The sequence below is a fragment of the Schistocerca nitens genome, chromosome 3 (genome assembly GCF_023898315.1).
Source record: "Schistocerca nitens isolate TAMUIC-IGC-003100 chromosome 3, iqSchNite1.1, whole genome shotgun sequence".
NCBI classification, from domain to species: Eukaryota; Metazoa; Arthropoda; class Insecta; order Orthoptera; family Acrididae; genus Schistocerca; species Schistocerca nitens.
The window spans coordinates 167,415,041-167,436,447 of NC_064616.1; the positions used below are offsets into that span (position 1 = coordinate 167,415,041).

A 21,407-nucleotide genomic window follows, 5' to 3' on the forward strand; every position below is an offset into this window, starting at 1 on the left:
CATGATGCTCTGTTATTATGTTGATCTACATGCACATCTACATTTATACTCTGCAAGCCACCCAATGGTGTGTGGCAGAGGGCGCTTTACTTGCCACTGTCATTACCTCCCTTTCCTGTTCCTGTCGCATATGGTTTGCGGGAAGAACCACTGCCGGAAAGGCTCCGTGCGCGCTCGAATCTCTCTAATTTTACATTCGTGATCTCCTCAGGAGGTATAAATAGGGGGAAGCAAAATATTCGATACCTCATCCAGAAACGCACCCTCTCAAAACCTGGACAGCAAGCTACAGCGCAATGCAGAGTGCATCTCTGGCAGAGTCTGCCACTTGAGTTTGCTAAACATCTCCATAACGCTATCACTCTTACCGAATAACCCTGTGACGAAACATGCCACTCTTGTTTGGATCTTCTCTATCTCCTCCGTCAACCTGACCTGGTACGGATCCCACACTGATGAGCAATACTAAAGTATGGGTCGAACGAGTGTTTTTTAAGCCACCTCCTTTGTTGGTAGACTATATTTTCTAAGGACTCTCCCAATGAATCTCAACCTGGCACCCGCCTTACCAACAATTAATTTTAAAAGATCATTCCACTTCAAATCGTTCTGTACGCATACTCCCAGATATTTTACAGACGTAACTGCTACCAGTGTTTGTTCCACCATCATATAATCGTACAATAAAGGATCCTTCTTTCTATGTATTCGCAATACATTACATTTGTATAAGTTAAGGGTCAGTTGCCACTCCCTGCAACAAGTGCCTATCCACTTGCGTCTGTTTGTCTGAGAGGTTTTGGCTGTGTTTAAATTTGCAGTTAAGCTCTCTTTGCTTTCGCAGTAGTTTCCTAACTTTGTTGTTGAACCACGGTCGGTTTTTCCCGTCCCTCACAGTTTTACTCAGCACATGCCTGTCTAAAACACATTCTACGATTGCCTTGAACTTTTTCCATAAACAGTCAACATTTTCAGTGTCGGAACAGAAATTTTAGTTTTGATCTGTTACGTAGTCTGAAATCTGCCTCCTATTACTCTTGCTAAACAGATAAACCTTCCTCCCTTTTTTTTTTATATTCCTATTTACTTCCATATTCAGGGATGCTGCAACGGCCTTGTGATACCTGATTTCCTGTTCTGTGCTTACAGAGTCAAAACGTTCAGGTCTGTTTGTTATCAGTAGGTCCAAGATGTTATCTCCACGAGTTGGTTCTCTGTTTAATTGCTTGAGGTAATTTTTGGATAGTGCACTCAGTATAATGTCACTCAATGCTCCATCCCTACCACCCGTCCTAAACATCTGAGTGTCCCAGTCTATATCTGGTAAATTGAAATCTCCACCTAAGACTATAACATGCTGAGAAAATTTATGTGAAATGTATTCCAGATTTTCTCTCAGTTGTTCTGCCACTAATGCTGCTGAGTCGGGAGGTCGGTAAAAGGAGCCAATTATTAACCTAGCTCGGTTGTTGAGTATAACCTCCACCCATAATAATTCACACGAACTATCCACTTCTATTTCACTGCAGGGTAAACTACTACTAACAGCGACAAACACGCCACCACCGGTTGCATGCAGTCTATCCTTTCTAAACACCGTCTGTGCCTTTGTAAAAATTTCGGCAGAATGTATCTCTGGCTTCAGCCAGCTTTCCGTATCTATAATGATTCCAGCTTCGGTGCTTTCTATCAGCACTTGAAGTTCCGGTACTTTACCAACGCAGCTTCGACAGTTTACAATTAAAATACCGATTGCTGCTTGGTCCCCGCATGTCATGACTTTGCCCCGCACCCTTTGAGGCTGTTGCCCTTTCTGTACTTGCCCGAGGCCATCTAACCTAAAAAACCGCTCAGTCCACGCTACACAACCCCTGCTACCCGTGTAGCCGCCTGCTGTGTGTAGTGGACTCCTGACCTATTCAGTGGAATATGAAACCCCACAACTCCACCACCCTATGGCGCAAGTCGAGGAATCTGCAGCTTACACGGTCGCAGAACCGTCTCAGCCTCTGATTCAGACGCTCCACTCGGCTCTGTACCAAAGGTCCACAGTCAGTCCTGTAGACGATGCTGCAGATGGTGAGCGCTGCTTTTATCCCGCTAGACTGGCAGTCTTCACCAAATCAAATAGCTGCCGGAAGCCAGAGAGAATTTCCTCCAATCCATAGTGACACACATCATTGGTGGCGACATGAGCAACTACCTGCAGATGGGTGCGCCCTGTACCCTTCATGGCATCCGGAAGGACCCTTTCCACATCTGGAATGACTCCTTCCTGGTATTTACACAGAGTGCAAATTGGTATTCTTCCCCTCCCTTGCAGCCGTATCCCTAAGGGGCCCCATTACATGCCTGACGTTGGAGCTCCCAACTACCAGTAAGCCCACCCTCTGCGACCCCTCAGATCTTGCAGACTGAGGGGCAACCTCTGGAACAGGACAAGCAGCCATGTCCGGCCGAAGATCAGTATCAGCCGGAGACAGAGCTTGAAACCGGTTCATCAGACAAACTGGAGAGGCCTTCCGTTCAGCCCTCCGGAATGTCTTTCGCCCCCTGCCACACCTCGAGACGACCTCCCACTCTACCACGGGTGAGGGGGTCAGCCTCAATGTTGGCAGTATCCCGGGCAGCCACAGCCGTAGTCCGATCGGGGGATGCATGGGAAGACCTGGCCGTCCCCGACAAACCCCCGTCCGGACCCCCACAGTGATGCCCATTGACAACAGCCTCAAGCTGTGTGACCGAAGCCAACACTGCCCGAAGCTGGGAGCAAAGGGATGCCAACTCAGCCCGCATGCGAACGCAGCAGTCTGAGTCCATATCCATGCTGAATACTGTTGTGCAAAGAACATCTGAACTGATCTACAGAGAGCACAAACAATTAGACACAAAATTTAAACGGCTATTAAAATACAAGACTGCCTAGTAAATGCAGTAATGCTGCTACTTGCCCACTGCTGACACACTGCTCAGCGGCAGAAGGCTAATTGCACTGTCAGTAACGTACAAAGATTATTTGAAAGAAATAAACAACTGACGGACGACTAAGCAACTTTACACGTCACATATATTAAAATGCAAATCTGCCCATGCCAATTACGAAACTATGCAATGATTTGACATATTTAACTAAACAAGTGCGCTAAGAACACTCAAACAAATTTTCAACTTGACTACTACACCTATATGAATGCTAAATAGGCCACTTGCTGCTACTTGCGCCCTGCTGACACACTGCTCGGTGGCAGAAGGTAGTCATTCCAAGAGTGTCATGCTCTGCTGCGTTTACATCTGCCAGATGGTTTTCATTCAGAAATTTTCTTTGGCCACCGATGAGATGGCATTCTCAACAATTTCTCACATCACTTTAATGGTTCTCTTTCAATTATTTCCGTCACTTGTCTCAATCGCCCTTACCACATCTCTTACTTCATCATTAGTTTTTTTTCTCGATTCTTGATATTCAGGTACTCCTTCGAAAATAATCCCTTTCCACAGCTAATATTCATCTTCTGAGGTCAGAATTTATAATTCACAGTTCTGAACCATAGCATAGGACAGATTCAACCATTAGTCTAACCACTCTTTTCTTGTCCCACCACAAAGAATTCATACACCCTGTTACTTCTCTGCTTCATTGTATTCTGCATTTTACTTCTTATTGCCCAATCCATTTATCAGGAAAAACATTGGAAAGAGTAGATTGACCTGACCTGTGATTAAATAAAATGCAGTTACACTCTTTGCAAAACAAACATTTCCTGGCTAAGGATTTCTCCTTGCCTTCATTGAATCATTCTGAAGTAGTTCACAATTGCACCTAATATTTGGTTTATACAATATTCTTGTTTCTTGAACTTAGTTTGAGTTTATTTTTTCCTGACATGCCCACTTAATAATAATAGTAATAAAGGCAGTATGAGATGAGCATATGCAACTTCTGTGAAGTCTGTCTGATTGAACACCAGTTTTACTCCAGCTGATTGAAAACACCTTTTATGATAATAACACTGTGAGTCTGCTTTTACACTCTCTATAAATCATAACCTGATAGCATACAGACAACACTCAGTATGGTGTACAGACTTCTGACCACATGACTCTTCTTTTTCAGTCTCCATTTAAGTAACCCCCATTTATCTCTCTCTCTCTCTCTCTCTCTCTCTCTCTCTCTCTCTATACAAAAGAAAATTATTACCATGGGTAACTGGCATTTGTTAAGCAGACAACGGTGAACTCCTAGCTTCTTACTCATAGTGGCTAGATAGAGTTGCTAACAATTCACTCAAAAATAGGAGCAAATGTTTTGGTGTATCACATTTCAAATACACTATTTACTTTTATTTTCCAGGGAACATGCATTCGATTAAGAACTTCAAGAGGCTTCTGTATGCAGTTAAAGGACAGCAGCGAACCTCTCTCAAATGAGGTGACTGTTTCTCTACCTGAAGCACAGCCATTTGAAACAAAGTCAATGCTCATGAAGGTATTGGCTGACATGCCTCCAGTGAAGGACAACACTGCTGTAGAGCATAAGGTAATTGCAAGGTGGGGTTGGGGGGGATGAAGATGAAAAATTTCACAAATTGACATGAAGTTTGGTATATTATTGATACAAGACATTCAAATTCTTGTTTCAATACCCATACCTAGTAAAAGTTAACAACAGTAATTGATGTGACAATGAAAATGAGTAGATAAACTGTCAGTTTATTTCCCACATTTACGAATATATTCTTGGGAAATTTTGTGTTTTTTCCTAGAAGCACCTGCATCATTCGTTCTTGCCAACAATAAAAGAATGAATTATTGGGTCAAAAGTAGATATTAAATGCAAATGTGTAAAAAAACTGAAGTAAAATCTAAAAAAATGACGTAATCTTCAAAAAATGAATTACACCACAATACCATTATGGAAAAAGGCAACATTAAATTTATATCTCTATAGCCAGACTATTGGAGATTTCAGTACTTGTGACAATGCGTAGCTTATAATGAAAGAAATAGTGATGCCAGCTATAATGAAATTGAATTAAGATATTGATGTAGTGAGTGGCGAAACTACTACATGGGTATGCAGTCCCATTATGAAGGATAGCCAGACGTGTGTTTTGTCTAAGAAATGTTGCTTTCCTAGTGAGTCACTGCTTGCGCACATCTTCATAAATATCAAATAGCTATTGCTAGTTGGTATTTACTTACCGTATTTACTCGAATCTAAGCCGCACTTTTTTTCCGGTTTTTGTAATCCAAAAAACCGCCTGCGGCTTAGAATCGAGTGCAAAGCAAGCGGGAGTTCTGAAAAATGTTGGTGGGTGCCGCCACAACTAACTTCTGCCGTCGAATAAAAACCGCCTGCGGCTTAGAATCGAGTGCAAAGCAAGCGGGAGTTCTGAAAAATGTTGGTGGGTGCCGCCACAACTAACTTCTGCCGTCGAATATATGTAGTGCCACACAGGCATGCTTTGTAGGCACAAAGATAAATACTGGCACCAAAATCTCTGCGTCAGTAAATAAATTTAAAAAAAAGTGGAAGACGAGCCTTTTTCCTCCGCCCAGAGTTTCGACCACTGCATTTTGGTACATTATCCAACGAAGTAAATACAAATTCTGTATTGTTGATCTTCGAATGTAGCAGCATTTCAATGTACTACGAAAATCCGACTGGCAAGACTGTTTGGGATGTTTGTCAATATGGCCAACTCTACGTTCTGAATTTTTTCCTACCTGTGAGAAGAGATGGTTGCTAATAGGAGTTTTTATGAATTGTGAATCACATGTAGTATTCTCTTCGCCATAAGATTAATACGAATATAAACATTTTGCCATGTATTGTTTCGTGTTTGCTACTATCTCATTTAAATCCTGTCTGCCTAATAAACTACGAAACTAGAGTGAGACAACAGCAAACGCGGAAGAATATACATATCATGTCATGTTTATATTCGTATTATTCTTATGCCTGATAGTGATACAGTCAGAAATGAAGCACGGCAACTGACTAGATTTTTAAATCTATGATGACTCTAATTTCTGTGCAGAATGTAATGAACTAAAGAGGCGCATGCAAAGATTTTGGAACGGAGAAAAATTTTTGCTAAAATTTCGTTCAGAACATCATCTATCATACGCAGTCTGTTATTTGGTTCTTGTTGATCATTATCAAAGAAAGCAGTAGTGTAAGTAACAACAAATGTTTCGCTAATGAGACGACTCCTCTCTATTTTTTATTTGTAAGCAGCGGTAGCGCGCGCAAAAGCAAGCCACGCCGCAAGCGGCGACAGGCCGTAAACACTCACTATCAGAATGCGACAAACAATGCATGACAGTGCAGTAATGCATTTTCAGCTTGGAGTGACGTAAACACCTATAACAAAGAGAACGGCACTTATCAGATCAAAGAAAAATAAGCAATCAATTCAAACCAGACGAAGCACATGAAAAAGGAAGGATATCCGTATAGATACGGACGGAGCGCGTGACGCGTAGCAATGGCTACCTGGTAAACCGTAACTGCTAAGCTTACGACTCGAACCAAACTACTGCAGCTGTATCGTCATTCATTCGACCAAAATTGTGTATCATATTACAACTAGACGAACTTTGTTTCGATTTGGAGGTGCGGCCTAAATCTTTTCTCCCCCCTTGAATTTCGAGTCTCAAATTTCAGGTGCGGCTTAGATTCGGGAAAAATTTTTTTCCTTGATTTCGAGTCTCATTTTTTAGGTGCGGCTTAGATTCAAGTGCGGCTTAGATTCGAGTAAATAAGGTAAATATTGGTTATGCCAAACACGCGCTGAACCTTAACGCGCTAGGGGTATACAGTATACCATGCGAATGCGGAAAGCAATACATTGGGCAAACACAGCGCTGCATATCTAAACACTGCAAAGAACATATCAGATGTGTGCGACTAGGCCACACAGAAAAATCAGCCATAGCAGAACACAGCATCAGTGAAGAACACACCTTCAACTTCGAAAACACGAAGGTGCTGTGCCGAGCATCTGGCTTTTGGGAAAGCGTGATCAAAGAATCCATAGAAATAAGGATTCCCGAGAATCTGGTCAACAGAGACGAGGGATACCAACTCAGCGCAGCATGGAACCCGGCGATAGCGGCAATCCATCGGGAGCGTGCCCGTCAATGTCCTCTGCCGCGGACGCAAACAGAATGCTTACGCCGAGAACCGAACGCGGCCGCCGGGGGTGACCGCCATCCCCACCACCGCGCGCACGCCACTGGTCCACTGCAGCCACCCGAGGTCTAGTGGAGGGGGGTGACCGCGCATATAAATAGCCCACTCTCCGCGAATCTCGACACTTCGCCAGAAGATGGGTTTCCCGAAACGTCGCGAGATATCAACGCTACCACCCGGCTGGAGACCCGAGAAACCTTCATCATTATCCTTGTATGTTCAGAGGATTCATAATTTTTAACTGGCATACTGACCTCCAAATCTATGAACACGGTACACTCACTGGTCATTGTTACTATGAACGCTGTATGCCTTTCCCGTGTGTCTAAATCACATGTGTGGGGAAAATCTTCTGCCCCTACTAGTGTGAAAACCTGCAGGAACCTGTGATAAAGAGGTTACGGAGTCTATCCACATATTATTTCCTCCCACTTGTATGTTGTACAGAGTGATTGTGAGGGTCAAATTGGAGAAATTCAGTCTCATACAAAGGCTTACCAATAGTTATAAAGTATAAATTACATGTAGTTCTCAGTATATGTATCATACTAATTACAAATGTAGTGACTTCATTTTTAGTTTGTTATTGCAGTCACAGGATTGAAAGTGTTGCTCTTATGTACTATTGTTTTATAGGTGAGCTTGCATTTACCTTGGACATCAGAAGAGAAGAATATTACTCTGCACTTTCAGCCATCTTTCAAGACATCATGCCGTCTTTATACAGAACATGCTAACAAATTCATTCAAATTGTTGTATGTGGTCTAAACCAGCAGATGATCGAATTGAAGGATCCAGAGCTTGTAATTAAGGGGAATAAAGATCATTCATTGCTTTCCCATAATCCTACTGCTGGGCAGAAACTAGTAAGTGTTTAAAGTGATTTATAAATTTTTATGTAGTTTGATATGTTTTGTAAATACTGTTTTATTGAAACAGTTATCTTCATAGTTTCAGGCTTTCGTATGTAAATGTGTTAGAAATCAGTGTATCTTCTTTTGAAATACATATGTGACTATCTCCTGGAAATCATACAATGAGGTGAAAAATATAAGCTTTTTGAATTCAGTTCTATTGTTTGAGAGAACCTTGAACTGAGATCATAGAACTTGGAAACTCCATAAAAGCATTTAAAAAGTCATTCAAAGCAGACTACAAATGCAGACAAAATCACAGCATAGTGAAAATACAAGGTTTACACGCCCTCTTCTGAATGATTTTCATTCATGATCTTGCTGTAGTAAAGTGTTAAATAACAACGTATTTGGCATATTGATCGTACCCGTGCTGAATATCTATATGCATAGCAAAGCCAGCTGGTAAACCATCAAAATATGTTACCTGTGTGTCAGAGCTGCAACTGGTTGACACAACAGGGAGAGAAAAGCTTACTCTGCAGACCTGTAAATCTCCCAAGTGATACTAAGTTCCCTGATCATCAACAACTGCTTCCCTAATGTCTCAATGCAAGTAATGTAAAAAAGAAAGCAGTGACTGTAATCCAGGATTCAGTGTGAACATGATACGTTTTGGGAGATAGAAATTCTGTTTACAGAGTAAGGTAAGTCAGTGATTAAGGCACTGGACTAAGGCTTGGGAAAATTGTGGCTCAAATCTGTATCTGGTTACCAAGTTTAAAGTTTCCTCGCAGTTTTCCTAAATCACTTAAAGCAATTACTGTGATGATTCTTTTGAAAAAGAACACATCTGATTTCCTTCCCTAATTCAAGCTAATGCTCTTTCAAGTCCTCATGATCAGTTGGATCTTGACCTTCAATCCTCCTTCCTTCCTACCTACCTATGTTCTTTGCAATATTGTGTGTCTAACTGCTTGGAATTGCTTATGGTACGTGGGATAAGGGGGGAGGGGGTTGCAGGGGTGGTGGAAGTAATGTCCAGCCAGCACAAAGTACATAGACTGTCATACACACACAGCACATAGACTGTCATAGGGAGAGAAGTAGTATGAGGAGAGCAAGTTGTGCTTAAGTCACATAATGCCGACACTACAGGTGTGATATGTCTCTCATACAGAGCATCATTACAAATGTAAAAGTGACACAGGGAAGTCGTAAACACACATCTAGAAAAAATACCAAAATATGTTCATTTCCCCTACTTGTATCAGTTGATACGAATCTTGTATTAGTGCTCAAAAGCGGCATTAAGTAACATTGTTAATTATTTTCTTCCCTTCATTCCTCATTTAGTAAACTTTAACTGAGGAGTCATAGTCCCACAGCAGGCTTGAAATTTCTTCATCACACGTTTCAAAGTCCAGTACCACAATATGATATTCACTAACTACAGCAGAGGTTACTACAATGCTAATCATAATATTGTTGTTGTTGGATCTGTAATGTTGACAGTGTCTGGACATTAACCATTAGCAGCCCGAAGTATTCAGACTACTGACAACTTAAACAGGTTCAGAACTAGGTAACCCAGCAATCAAGAGAAATCTGACCAATAGTACGTGGCATATCAGCGATAATTTTATTTTTATCATCATTTAAATGTAAGAGAAGCCTGAAGATACATTTCTTATATCTGAAGTGCTGTGTCATGTACAGTGGTATGCAAACATAAAGACATCAGTGATCTCCGTAACACTCCTGACTGTGGGGGACACCCTTATTGATTCTTGAGAAATCTTGACAGGTTCAGAAGTAAAGTTGATGAACTGAGAGAATTGAGCATTAAAGGCAAATGAAAGTGATCATACTACCTCTTGGTTAAAGAGAAGTCACTACTTCAGGACTTGTGCTACCAGTACAGATACATCATCACTACCATGTGTTATTCTAATTGGAGAGTAAAGCCTGTTCATTGTACATAATATACTTCGGCAGGATTGGAAAGCAGTATGGGCATGTAATTGTTATGTATATGGTACTTAAGTTCAGAAAAAGAAATTGTATCAGTTTATTTGCCCATGGTAATTAAATGGTGAGAATTACCAAGGGAATGAGAGAAGATAAATCCAGTAGCCCCAAACCCATCTCGAAGGGTGGGGAAAAATGCAAAGATTAAGGAACTAGGCCATTTAGCATGTGCACTGGGCAGTGGCTGGGAGCAGAAAAGAGAAACTTCTATGGTCACGACTCAGAGAGCTCTCTGTCTCACAATTTAGGTGATCTTATGATGTGATTTGATTGGCAAGGTGGCATTGCTGACTAAGAGTCAACCTATTCTGACATGAGGGGGTTGGGTTGATTTGGGGAGGAGACGAAACTGCGAGGTCATCTGTCTCGTTGGATTAGAGAAGGATGGGGAAGGAAGTCGGTCATGCCCTTTGAAAGGAACCATCCTGGCATTTGCCTGAAGTGATTTAGGGAAATCACAGAAAACCTAAATCAATATGGCCGGACGCGGGATTGAACCGTCATTCTCCCGAATGCGAATCCAGTGTTCTAACCACTGCGCCACCTCCCTCAGTATTTTCTGACAGGAACTGGTAGATTGTTGTCACATCAGCTAAAAGGTGTTGGGTGTAAAAGGTGCTTCTTTGTAAAATTTAAATAACAAAAATTGCTCATCTCCAGGGCATGGGGGCACCTTGTATATGTCCTTCTCTCCCTGTGAAAGAATTCAACATGGTTGAATGTGACAATCCAATGGGGTCTTAAATCTAGGGGTAACAGTATTTTAATTTCATTTAATAATTCAAACCTACACGTCACCATGCGATGACTACCGTTGTCGACACAGAACTGTGAGGGTGCTCTCTCTCTCTCTCTCTCTCTCTCTCTCTCTCTCTCTCTCTCTCTCTCTCTCTCTCTCACACACACACACACACACACACACACAGTGTCCAATGTCCTTACAGTGACCAGGTAACCAGAGGGGGGCACCAATAGGCTATTTGACTGTTTTCTGGAAATCATCTTACATCATTAATTGTGATATTTTGTGCTCATAACTTGCTTTCTTTCCTATTGAATTTGAGTATTAAAAAAGAGGGGAGGGGGGGGGAGTGAAATTCCTAAAATTTTGAAACCCATTGAAATAATCTGTTTGAGTTGTGATGCCTATGATGTCACTGGCAGGTTCATTGCTCCTATTGTCGTAAAGCTCATTCACAGTGATATCTTGGTTTGGAAATTACATTTAAGAAAATGGGTAACAAATGATGTGTAGTACCACATTGTACCAATAAATCTATAAAAATGCCTGAAAAATTGTTTTTGAGTGTTCCAAAGAATGAGAAAATGCGTAAAATGTGGTTGCACTGTACGGGCAAAATGCTACGAAGCCACTGCCCAAGTGCCCTAACTAAATTAAAAAGTCTTGCATACACAAGTTAACATCAATTCACCTCCGATATATGCTTTGCCACTGTTGCAAGGAAGGACAGCATCATTCTACAAAACTAAATTCACAATGAAAATAAAGACAATTGACTGTCATTATACGAAAAGTTACATTCATTGTTTGCTAGTGCAGTTGGTAGAGCGGTGGTCTGTAATTGTTTATAAGTAAACAATGGAAAATCCAGGATGGAATGTAACAATGCCAGAGAAGGAAAGTATTTTGTTGTGCCTATCGCGACTAAGCATCTCCGCTATATGGTGAGTAGCAACTGTCCTTCTCTGGTATTGTTTATAAGTAGTTATTCATAGGTTTGTGGTTCAAATCTGTACCAAAGGACTATTTTAACTTAATTTGTAAATGACTCAACAGTCCTCTCTTATGAAAAGCGAGTCACAATTACAAAACTTCACCACGTCGATCAGAAACATCGTATTGTTGAGTTGTCCATGCTGTTTACATGTGCTTACATTCCCAGTCGCTGTTGACACATGTCACCTTCAAGATGATCTCTAGTTAATGTGACTACACACTTTTTACCTTATTGGAAACAATCCTTTTTTTTTTTTCTTCGTACTGGCCAACTAGGATCCTTATTGTTTAAATTTTCATCATCATACATAAAGATAAACTAAGTTTATTTTGGACACTGATGTTAGTTTCCATTGTCAGACATCATAGCCCATACATTAGTTCATCCTACACCTTGTTATGTTGTGGGCATGTGGTGATACCTTCACCACAGGCAAATTGTGAGTAAATTGTGTGTACGCAGATTAAATGCATTTATTCTCAGTTGTCTATTTCTCTGACCAAAATTAATGCAAAGCTATGCATAATACAACCCACTGTCGAAACAATAGCTACAGTGATATCTTCCTAATGCTATTTTCGTATTTCGTATAACACTTTTAAAAAGTTTATGACCATGCCAGGATTCAACCCTAAAATGCTCTGTTCTGTAGTCAGATATAATATCCGTTGCACCACAGAGCTGAACAACAGTCACACCTACACTAGGTTGCCTTGTATACTAGGAAATATGCACTAAGATTCACTAAGAATTTTACTCTGCTTTGGGTTGTATTTCTTGACTGATAGATGACAATCGAGGTATAAGATGTGGGCCCACTTGTATAAAATGATCTACAATTCCTTAGTTTTAAGTAAGTTTAATGATGATGCAGGGAGTAGGGAAAAGAATGTCCGTCCTTGCATATGTCACTGCTGTCATTGAATGTAGCATAAATGCATCAGCTTCGTAAAGGTTTCCACTATTAGTGTTAACAAAGTTACTTAAAAGTTGTAAATGCATTTCCCATCACTGAATAGCTAAACTTTCTGCAGCAAAAGTGCAAAAAAGTAGTAGCTTTGGCTAACACTCATATTACATACACATAGCTTCAGCCAATGACAGAGCATTTTTGATCACATGAGCAGATATTGAAATTTAATGATTTTTAAGCTTTTATTACACAAGAACACAAAAGTGAACAGTTCATAAGACAGATAAGAAGTAACATTTTTAATCATAAGAAATCAGTCATAAGTGGGATTACGAAATTATAGTTTGTGATAGTAGAAAAATAAGTCATCATTAACTTTTGCTCTGGAACTTCGCCAAGGCACGTCGTAGTCAGCTGGAGTGGCTGCAGTGTTCTGCTACATAACTTCCATGTGAAACAGTAGTACATGGACTGGCCCAGTATCTGTCTCACTAGCAGGACAGAAGTCACTGGAATAGTTATGCAAGTTAAATATGGTAGGATGCTGTAGTAGGGGTGGTAGCTCGATCTAGTGAGATTTGTTGATAGTCCTGTGAAATTCCAATTGGAACATAAAACTGAAGCCAGAACTAGCTGATTCTTGTGCGATGGAACATAGTGTGGGTTAATTCAACTATCACTCTGGGACCAGTATAATTTGTTATGTGTGAGACAAACTGTATCCAATATGTCCGAAGAAGAAACAGAGTCCACAGAAAACATTGAATTGTATTGCCAATGTGTACCTGGAGATCAGGCACATGGAGTGGTGCTGGGTTACGCTTATTCAGTGGTAGTTGAACAATATGTGGTGATTCGGTTTGGCAGAGAGTGAGATCTTATTTCTGCAGATTCCTTCCAAACAATGCAGCATCCTTCTCCACAATAGTGCCTTGTGATCTACAATTTTCTAATGAAAGTTTTCAAGTTCATTAGACTTTGAATATAACTTCACCATACCAGACAATGGTGATATTAATGTTAAGCTAGTAATAGGAGATTTTAAGTTGTAAAATACTGTGCTGGAGTACTCAGGCAGTGCTTCAATTCACAATAGAAAAATAACTGTTTTCACTGTTGAAATCTGGTACACACTAACATATCTCCCCTGCTTCCTTAACTAAAGATTCCCACTAAATCTGATTCAGTTTGAAGATTTCTGTCTCATTCAGTTTTTTCTTTGAAATATGTAAGTTTGCATTTTGTGTTGTATAGTGTTAGTGCTCCATCTTGTCAGTTTCTCTCTCTGTCTCCTTTTCTGACCTGCATACTGTGTGTAGTTACTCTTTGAATTTCATGAACAGTCTATCTGAACTAGCCTGAAGCATCCTTCATACCATACAGTTCTTTCTTTTTATCCGTGGTCAGTGTGAGACCTAGTAGGGTAGGCAAAACAGCAACTGCTATATAGGCTCACTACATGCTAACAGCTGCTGTGTGCATTAGTTGAGGGGGTAGGTCTGGGCTATTGTAATTTCAGAACACTAGCCATGCTGTAATGCAAGTTGTGTGTGTAGTGATTTTTGGTTGTTGAGTTCTCAGGCACTCTTAACTGTACCTAATTAATGTTTCTTGTACCTTCCATTTTATAGACAAGAAACTTTTTTAGTAGAACTGGACATACTTGTCAACAGGAAGTTATCCACAATCCTTATTTGTAGAAAATAAACTTCCCAGTTTCGCTGATAGTGGTCTGTTAAGATTTTAAGAAACGATTGGAAGATGACTGACGCTACCAGAAGCCAGTCAGTTAGAGTTAATAAAAACAGTGATTGAAAGACAAAAATACGTGTGAATTCTCATTAGCTTGTAACTGTCTTTTGTTCTTGAGACTTGTTTATGGATACATAGAAAGTGCAGCCTTGCTGGCTGAAAAACTAATGCTTTATATACAATAATTACAATGTTTGACTTGGCGTTCAGTCGTTACCATTTATCTTTCAGGTGATAAAAACTGGACTAAAGTGTTCATTTTTATGGGGGCTAGTGCTTGGTGACACTGATGATACACCGCCTATCAAGACAGAGTTTTCAATCAAATATAGCCCCATAATTGATCCACTGAAACGAATGAGTAGTCCAGAATTCAAACCATATTCTTGTAGCTTTGAAATAAAAGATTACAAGGTAAGTTAGTGCAAAATAGCATTCAGCTTCTGCTTAACATAATTATTTTAATATATTTCAGTATCTTCCATTATCTTAATCACGGATTCGATGTCTGCTTGTTCTATCCCCCACCCCCCCCCCCCCCCACTTCCTGTTACTCAGTTGTATGGTATTGCATTACTTGTTTAGGTAATCAATCACCATCCATTTGCTTCAAAAGGTTTTTTTCCATTTTTATTTCTATTGTATTATTTTATAACTTAGTTTATGAACACCACCCTTGTCTCGTGTCTTGATTCCTCTGTCTGTGTAGAGAGTACAACCTTTCACTTTCAGCAGAAACTTCATTTCAGCTGCTTGCATGTTGAAATTAGCATTTTGAGAGGGAACTTTAATTTCACTTGCGTAGAATATTGTAGTCGGTGCCAGTTTCTTAAAGAATTTGAGGTATGTGTGGGTGGGGTGGATGCTCTTTTTAAAGTCATCTTTATTTTCATAAACAGTAATGTAATCATCAGTCAACAGAAAGTTGTTATACCCATTTTGCTTGAAGTTAATGACATGTCTTACCTCAAAACTCCATTCCTTGAGAATATCATCATTATAAACATAAAATAGTGTTGGAGAATGCCTACAACCTTGTTTTGTACCTGGATTAGGTTTTACTGGCTGCAGGAGGTTGTCTTTTATTTGAAACATGCTCCATTACAATATTTGTATTACTGTGTGTGTGTGTGTGTGTGTGTGTGTGTGTGTTGAGTGGTAGAGTGAAGTGTAATGTTTGTGGTGGTGGTGGTGGTGGTGGTGGTGGTGGTGGTGGTGGTGGTGGTGATGATGGTGAAGAGAAGGGAGAGGGTGAACCCCGGTGCCAATACATATCCTACTTCTCACAAATAGCACCAAGAGGGCCACCAAACTTAATGTCCCCATCTAATAGATGGATCATCATCAACGACACATGCCCTCACTTCATGACGCACTGTGGAGAGGTTTGGTGTTTAAACCAGGACATTGGCACAAAGTCTGGTGATCAGGAACTTTACACTACCAGTTCTCCTCCCCTTGTCAGCCAAATACTGGCAGTGAAAATTTTTTTCCAACTCCAGGGTTCGAACCAGCTTACCCCCAGGTTGAGCGCCACCGCACCGCAGAAGCCTGCGTTAACGACCTTGGCCATGTAGGTGGGTAAACTGCTGCAGTGGTGTGTGCGGAGTTTTATTTTAATGTTAGTGTTTTCTATAAAGACTGTTGATAGAGCCTGCCTTGGAAAGACTTTTACTTTTATAATAGTTCACAGCTTGTACCATATTCCATGTCCTTCCAGAATCTATGAAGGCTATACAAGTCCATAATTTAAACTCCCTACTCCTTTTTTTATAATTTAGTTTAGAGACCACCTGCACAGGCAAATACTTAGCGTCTCTGCCTTCGGTGCCGAAGGACGCGGGTTCGATTACTGGTATCTCTGCAGGTTTCTTCGGTGGAAGGGTGGTCTGGAATGGGATCCACTCAGCCTCATGAGGCCAAATGAGGATCTGCTTGAATATAAAAGCAGAGAATCATCCAGACTCATCTACTGGCAATAATGGCTGGAGAGATTGGCAACATGCTGATTGCATGTCCCAGGATCATAGACGCCTCCTCATACTGCTTTGTAGGCAACAGTCGGCCAGTCACAACAGGCCTATCTAATCCGTGAGTGGTCTTTATACACTGAAGCACCAAATAAACTGGTATAGGCATGCGTATTCAAATACAGAGATATGTAAACAGGCAGAATATGGCACTGCCATCAGCAACACCCATATAAGACAACAAGTATCTTGCACAGTTGTTAAATCGGTTACTGATGCTGCAATGGCAGGTTATCAAGATTTGAGTGAGTTTGAACGTGGTGTTATAGTCGGCGAATGAGCGTTGGGACACAGCATCTCTGAGGAAGCAATGAAGTGGAGATATTCCCATATGACCATTCCACGAGTGTACTGTGAATATCAGGAATCCGGTAAAACGTTAAATCTCAGACATCACTATGGCCGGAAAAAGATCCTGCAAGAATGGGACCAACAACAACTGAACAGAATCGTTCAACGTGACAGAAGTGCAACCCTTATGCTAATTGCTGCAGATTTCAATGCTGGGCCATCAACCGGTGTCAGCATGCGAACCATTCAATGAAACATCATTGGTATGGGCTTTCGGAGCCAAAGGCCCACTCGTGTACCCTTGTTGACTGCACAACACAAAGCTTCATGCCTCACCTGGGACTGTCAACACCGGCATTGGACTGTTGATGACTGGAGCAAACATATTGCGTGGTCAGATGAGTCTCGTTATAAATTTTATTGAGTGAATGGACATGTACCGGTATGGAGATACCCTCATGACTCCATGGACCCTGTTGGTCAGCAGGGGACTGTTTAAGTTGGTGGAGGCTCTGTAATGATGTGAGCTGTGATCAGTTGGAGTGATACGGGCCACTGATACATCTAGATAAGATTCTGACAGGAGACACATGTGAAAGCATCATGTCTGATCACCTGCATTCATTCATGTCCATTGTGCATTCCGATGAACTTGGGCAATTCCAGCAGGACAGTGAGACAACCCACACGTCCAAAAATGCTACAGAGTGGCTCCAGGAATACACTTCTGAGTTTAAAAGCTTCTGTTGGCCACCAAACTCCCCAGATATGAACATTATTGAGCATATCTGCTATGCCTTGCAGTCTGCTGTTCATAAGAGATCTGTACCCCCTCGTACTCTTACGGATTTATGGACAGCCCTGCAGGATTCATGGTGACAGTTCCCTCCAGCACTACTTCAGACATTAGTTAAGTCCATGCCATGTCGTGTTGTGGCACATCTGCATGCTCGTGGCTGCCCTATGCAGGTGTACCAGTTTCTTTGGCTCTTCAGTGTATTATAATTAGCAGAGCCAGATCCCAGCATATGTACGAGTAATACCAGGTGAGTAGATTGTTTGCTCATTATATTAAGAGCTTCTGATCCCAAATGAGTTACTTATTTAGCATTGTCTGTGTGCTTCTGTAGTTTAAATTGCAAATTTTTTGCATATTAATTTACAGTTCCACTGTCTTCAGTATGGGTGGGAACTGTGAATGGTGTGTTTGAATGTGACCTGAGTTGGTGACTGTTCACTCCCAGCTCCAGGTAATGTGGCTTTGGTCATGTAGCTCGAGGTTGTTGCATCGAACGAGGGGTCTAAGGGATTTCTAGCACATCTCGTGTCCTGTGAACAAGCCACTGCTGTGGCTGGCCCAGTAAGTGCTCACATTGAGGTTGACTCCTCATCAGTGTTAGAGTGGGAGTTTCTTTTAAGGTGTGGCAGTCGGTGAAAGACTTTCTGGGGACCAATGGAAAGGCATTCCCAGTTTGTGTGACAAACAGATTTCGAGCATGATCTGTGGCTGATTAAGATCCTGAGCCAATTGCAGTCAGTTGCTCTGTTTCAGTGGAAGCCTCTCGACCTGCAAAGTCCAAACATTCACAGAGGGTGGGATTATTGGTAGTTGGGAGCTCCAGTGTTAGATGGAGCCTCTTAAGGATAGTGCTGCCAAGGAGGGGAAGAAATCCAGTGTGCACTCTGTGTACATATCATGGATGAGTCATGCCAGATGTGTAACAGGTCCTACAGGGTGCAGCCAACTACAGGTAGTGGCTTATGTTGGTTATAATAACATCTGTTGATTTGTATTGGAAGAAATTCTGTCTGATTTCCAGCGGCTATCTGAAGTGGTAAAGACAGCCAGTCTTTCTTGCAAGATAAGGCCAAACTCTTCATATGTAGCACTGTTGAGAGCATCAGTTGAGGACCTTTGGTACAGAGCCAAGTGAAGGGTCTGAATCAGAGGCTCAGATTGCTCTGCAACTGTGTAAGCTGCAGATTCCTTGAGTTGAGCAATAGGGTGGAGAGGTGTCAAGATCTGCTTAATAGATTAGGTGTCCATTACACACACAAGACAGCTGCATGGGTTGTGGGAAATGTCTAGAGTGGGCTGGACAGTTTGTTAGATAAGATGGTCTTAGAAAAGTACAAACAGGGGCTCAGCCTGAAAGGGACCAGGTCAAACATATGGTGAGGGTAGATCTACGAACCATAGGTGTGACAGAAGTGAATTATTGTAAATGTGTTGGCGAAAGAACCAGAGCTCCAAGTGCTAACAAAAAGCACTAAAGCTAAAATCAGTACAGATATCGAAAGAGAGTTCAGTTAAAGTTTTTATCAAGGACCTAGTGGTGTTCAGGAACACCAGATTAAATTCAGTTGTTGATAGTGTGTTTGTTGGAGTTAGAAGTAGTTTGTCTTGTAGTGAAATTTAAGTAAATAGTTGGTGTTTATTAGCATTGGTAGATGTTACAATTGACAACCAGAATGAATTAATAAATTGGTTCCTTTTCTGACCTCCTGACTGGATGAAAAAGTTGCTGAATGGTTCAGAGAGAACTTGAGTCTCATTTCAAATAGGTACCTGACGCACACAATTGTAGTTGGTAGTGGTTTCAATCTATCCTCAAAGTGTTGGTGAAAAGACATTTTTAAAGTCAGTTGTAGGCATAAAACATATCCGAAATTGTAGTAAATGCTTTCTCCAAAAATTATTTTGAGCTATTAGTTTAGGATCCCATTTAAAGTTTAAATTGTTTTGATAACATATTGGACCTCTTACCAGCAAATAATCCTGACCAGATAGGGGAGCAACATGAGGGGTGTATAGATTAGTGATACCAAGGCTGTGATAGTGAGACTGAATACTGTAACATCCTAATTCATGAAAAATAAATGCAAAATATGTCTATTTAAGAAAAGGAGAGAGGAAAAAACCAGTAAGAAGTCACTTCATACTTTCCTCAGAGGCAGTGTGCATTCCTTTCAAACTAACTATGTAAGTGTGCACAAGATGTGGCTTAAATTCAGAGAAATAGTACTGAAGGCAATTGAGACATTTATACCAAGTAAATTAATAAGAGACAGGTCAGGACAAAGTTGCAAAATTAACAAAAAAGTGTGATTTAAAAGAACAAAAAATACTGAAAATTGCCATGCTTTACAGAGGATTAAAATTTATCACAGACAAATGCAAGATGCTTTTAATAGTTTCCTCAACAAAACTCTGTCTCAAAAGTTGTCAGAAAAGCCAAAGAGATTCTGGTTGTATGTAAAGTACACCAGCCGCAGGGCCCACTCAGTATATCCACTGTGCGACAACAATTGTTATGTTACGGATGAAAGTGCTCTTAAACTGGAGATATTAAACATGTTTTCGAAATTTCCTTCACCAAAGATAACACAGTAAATATTCGAGAATTCAAGTTGAAAACCTCTGCCAACAAGAGCAACTTATAAGTAGATATCCTTGGTGTTGCGAAGCAGCTTAAATTACTTCATAAAGGCAAGTCTCCTGGCCCATACTGTATAACAGTTATGGACCTGTCACAATATGCTGATACATAGCTCCATATTTAGCAGTCGTATTCAACTGCTTAGTTAATGAAATATCACGTCCCTAAGGATGTGAAAGTTGCACATGTCACACTAATACATAAGAAAGGAAATGGCAATCTGCTAAATTATGGGTCCAGATCACTGACGTGAATGTGCAGTAATATTTTGAAATACATACTGTGTTCGAACGTTATGAACTACCTCGAAGAAAAAGATATATTGACACATAGGGTGGATTCAGAAAATATCATTCTAGTGAAACACAACTCTATTAATTCAAACAAATTAATGAGTGCTATTGACAGGGAATTTGAATGTAATTCAATGTTTCCAGAGAGGTTTTGACATTGTTCCTCAAAAAGGCTTCTAATTGTGTGCCTGTCAAGTATCATCGCAGTTGTAGGACTAGATTCGTGGTATCATGTCAGAAAAGTCACAGTTTGTAGTGAATTATGGAAAGACGTAGAGTGAAACAGAAATGGTACTTGGTATTTCCCAAGAAAGCATACAGATGTTACAAGTGATTATCTCAACAGCTTTCTTGGATTGCTTGCAGATGATGCTGACATTTACTGTTCAGTAAGATGATGATCAAAACCAATTGCAAAATGATTTAGACAAGATATATGTATGTTCTGATAAGTGGCAATTGACTCAAAATTATGAAAAGTGTGAGGTCACCAACCCACATAAGTACACTACTGGCCATTAAAATTGCTACACCATGAAGACGACGTGCTACATATGTGAAATTTATTTGACAGGAAGAAGATACTGTGATATGCAAATGATTAGCTTTTCAGAGCATTCACACAAGGTTGGCGCTGGTGGCGACACCTACAACGTGCTGACATGAGAAAATTTTCCAACCGATTTCTCATTCACGAACAGCAGTTGACCGGGCTTGCCTGGTGAAACGTTGTTGCGATGCCTCATGTAAGGAGGAGAAATGCGTACCATCACGTTTCCGACTTTGATAAAGGTCGGATTGTAGCCTATTGCGATTGCGGTTTATCGTATCGTGACATTGCTGCTCGCGTTGGTCGAGATCCAGT

General features: G+C 40.8%; 1 protein-coding gene across 1 annotated transcript in view; it reads left to right on the forward strand.

Moving 5' to 3' along the window:
- LOC126248109 (trafficking protein particle complex subunit 10) overlaps positions 1 to 21,407 on the forward strand; it is a 151,384-nt gene that overhangs the window by 104,655 nt on the left and 25,322 nt on the right. The window contains exons 15-17 of the mRNA XM_049948787.1: positions 4,352 to 4,537; positions 7,835 to 8,065; positions 14,720 to 14,902. Of these exons, the coding sequence (XP_049804744.1) occupies positions 4,352 to 4,537; positions 7,835 to 8,065; positions 14,720 to 14,902 (600 nt within the window). The remainder of the gene's footprint in view (positions 1 to 4,351; positions 4,538 to 7,834; positions 8,066 to 14,719; positions 14,903 to 21,407) is intronic.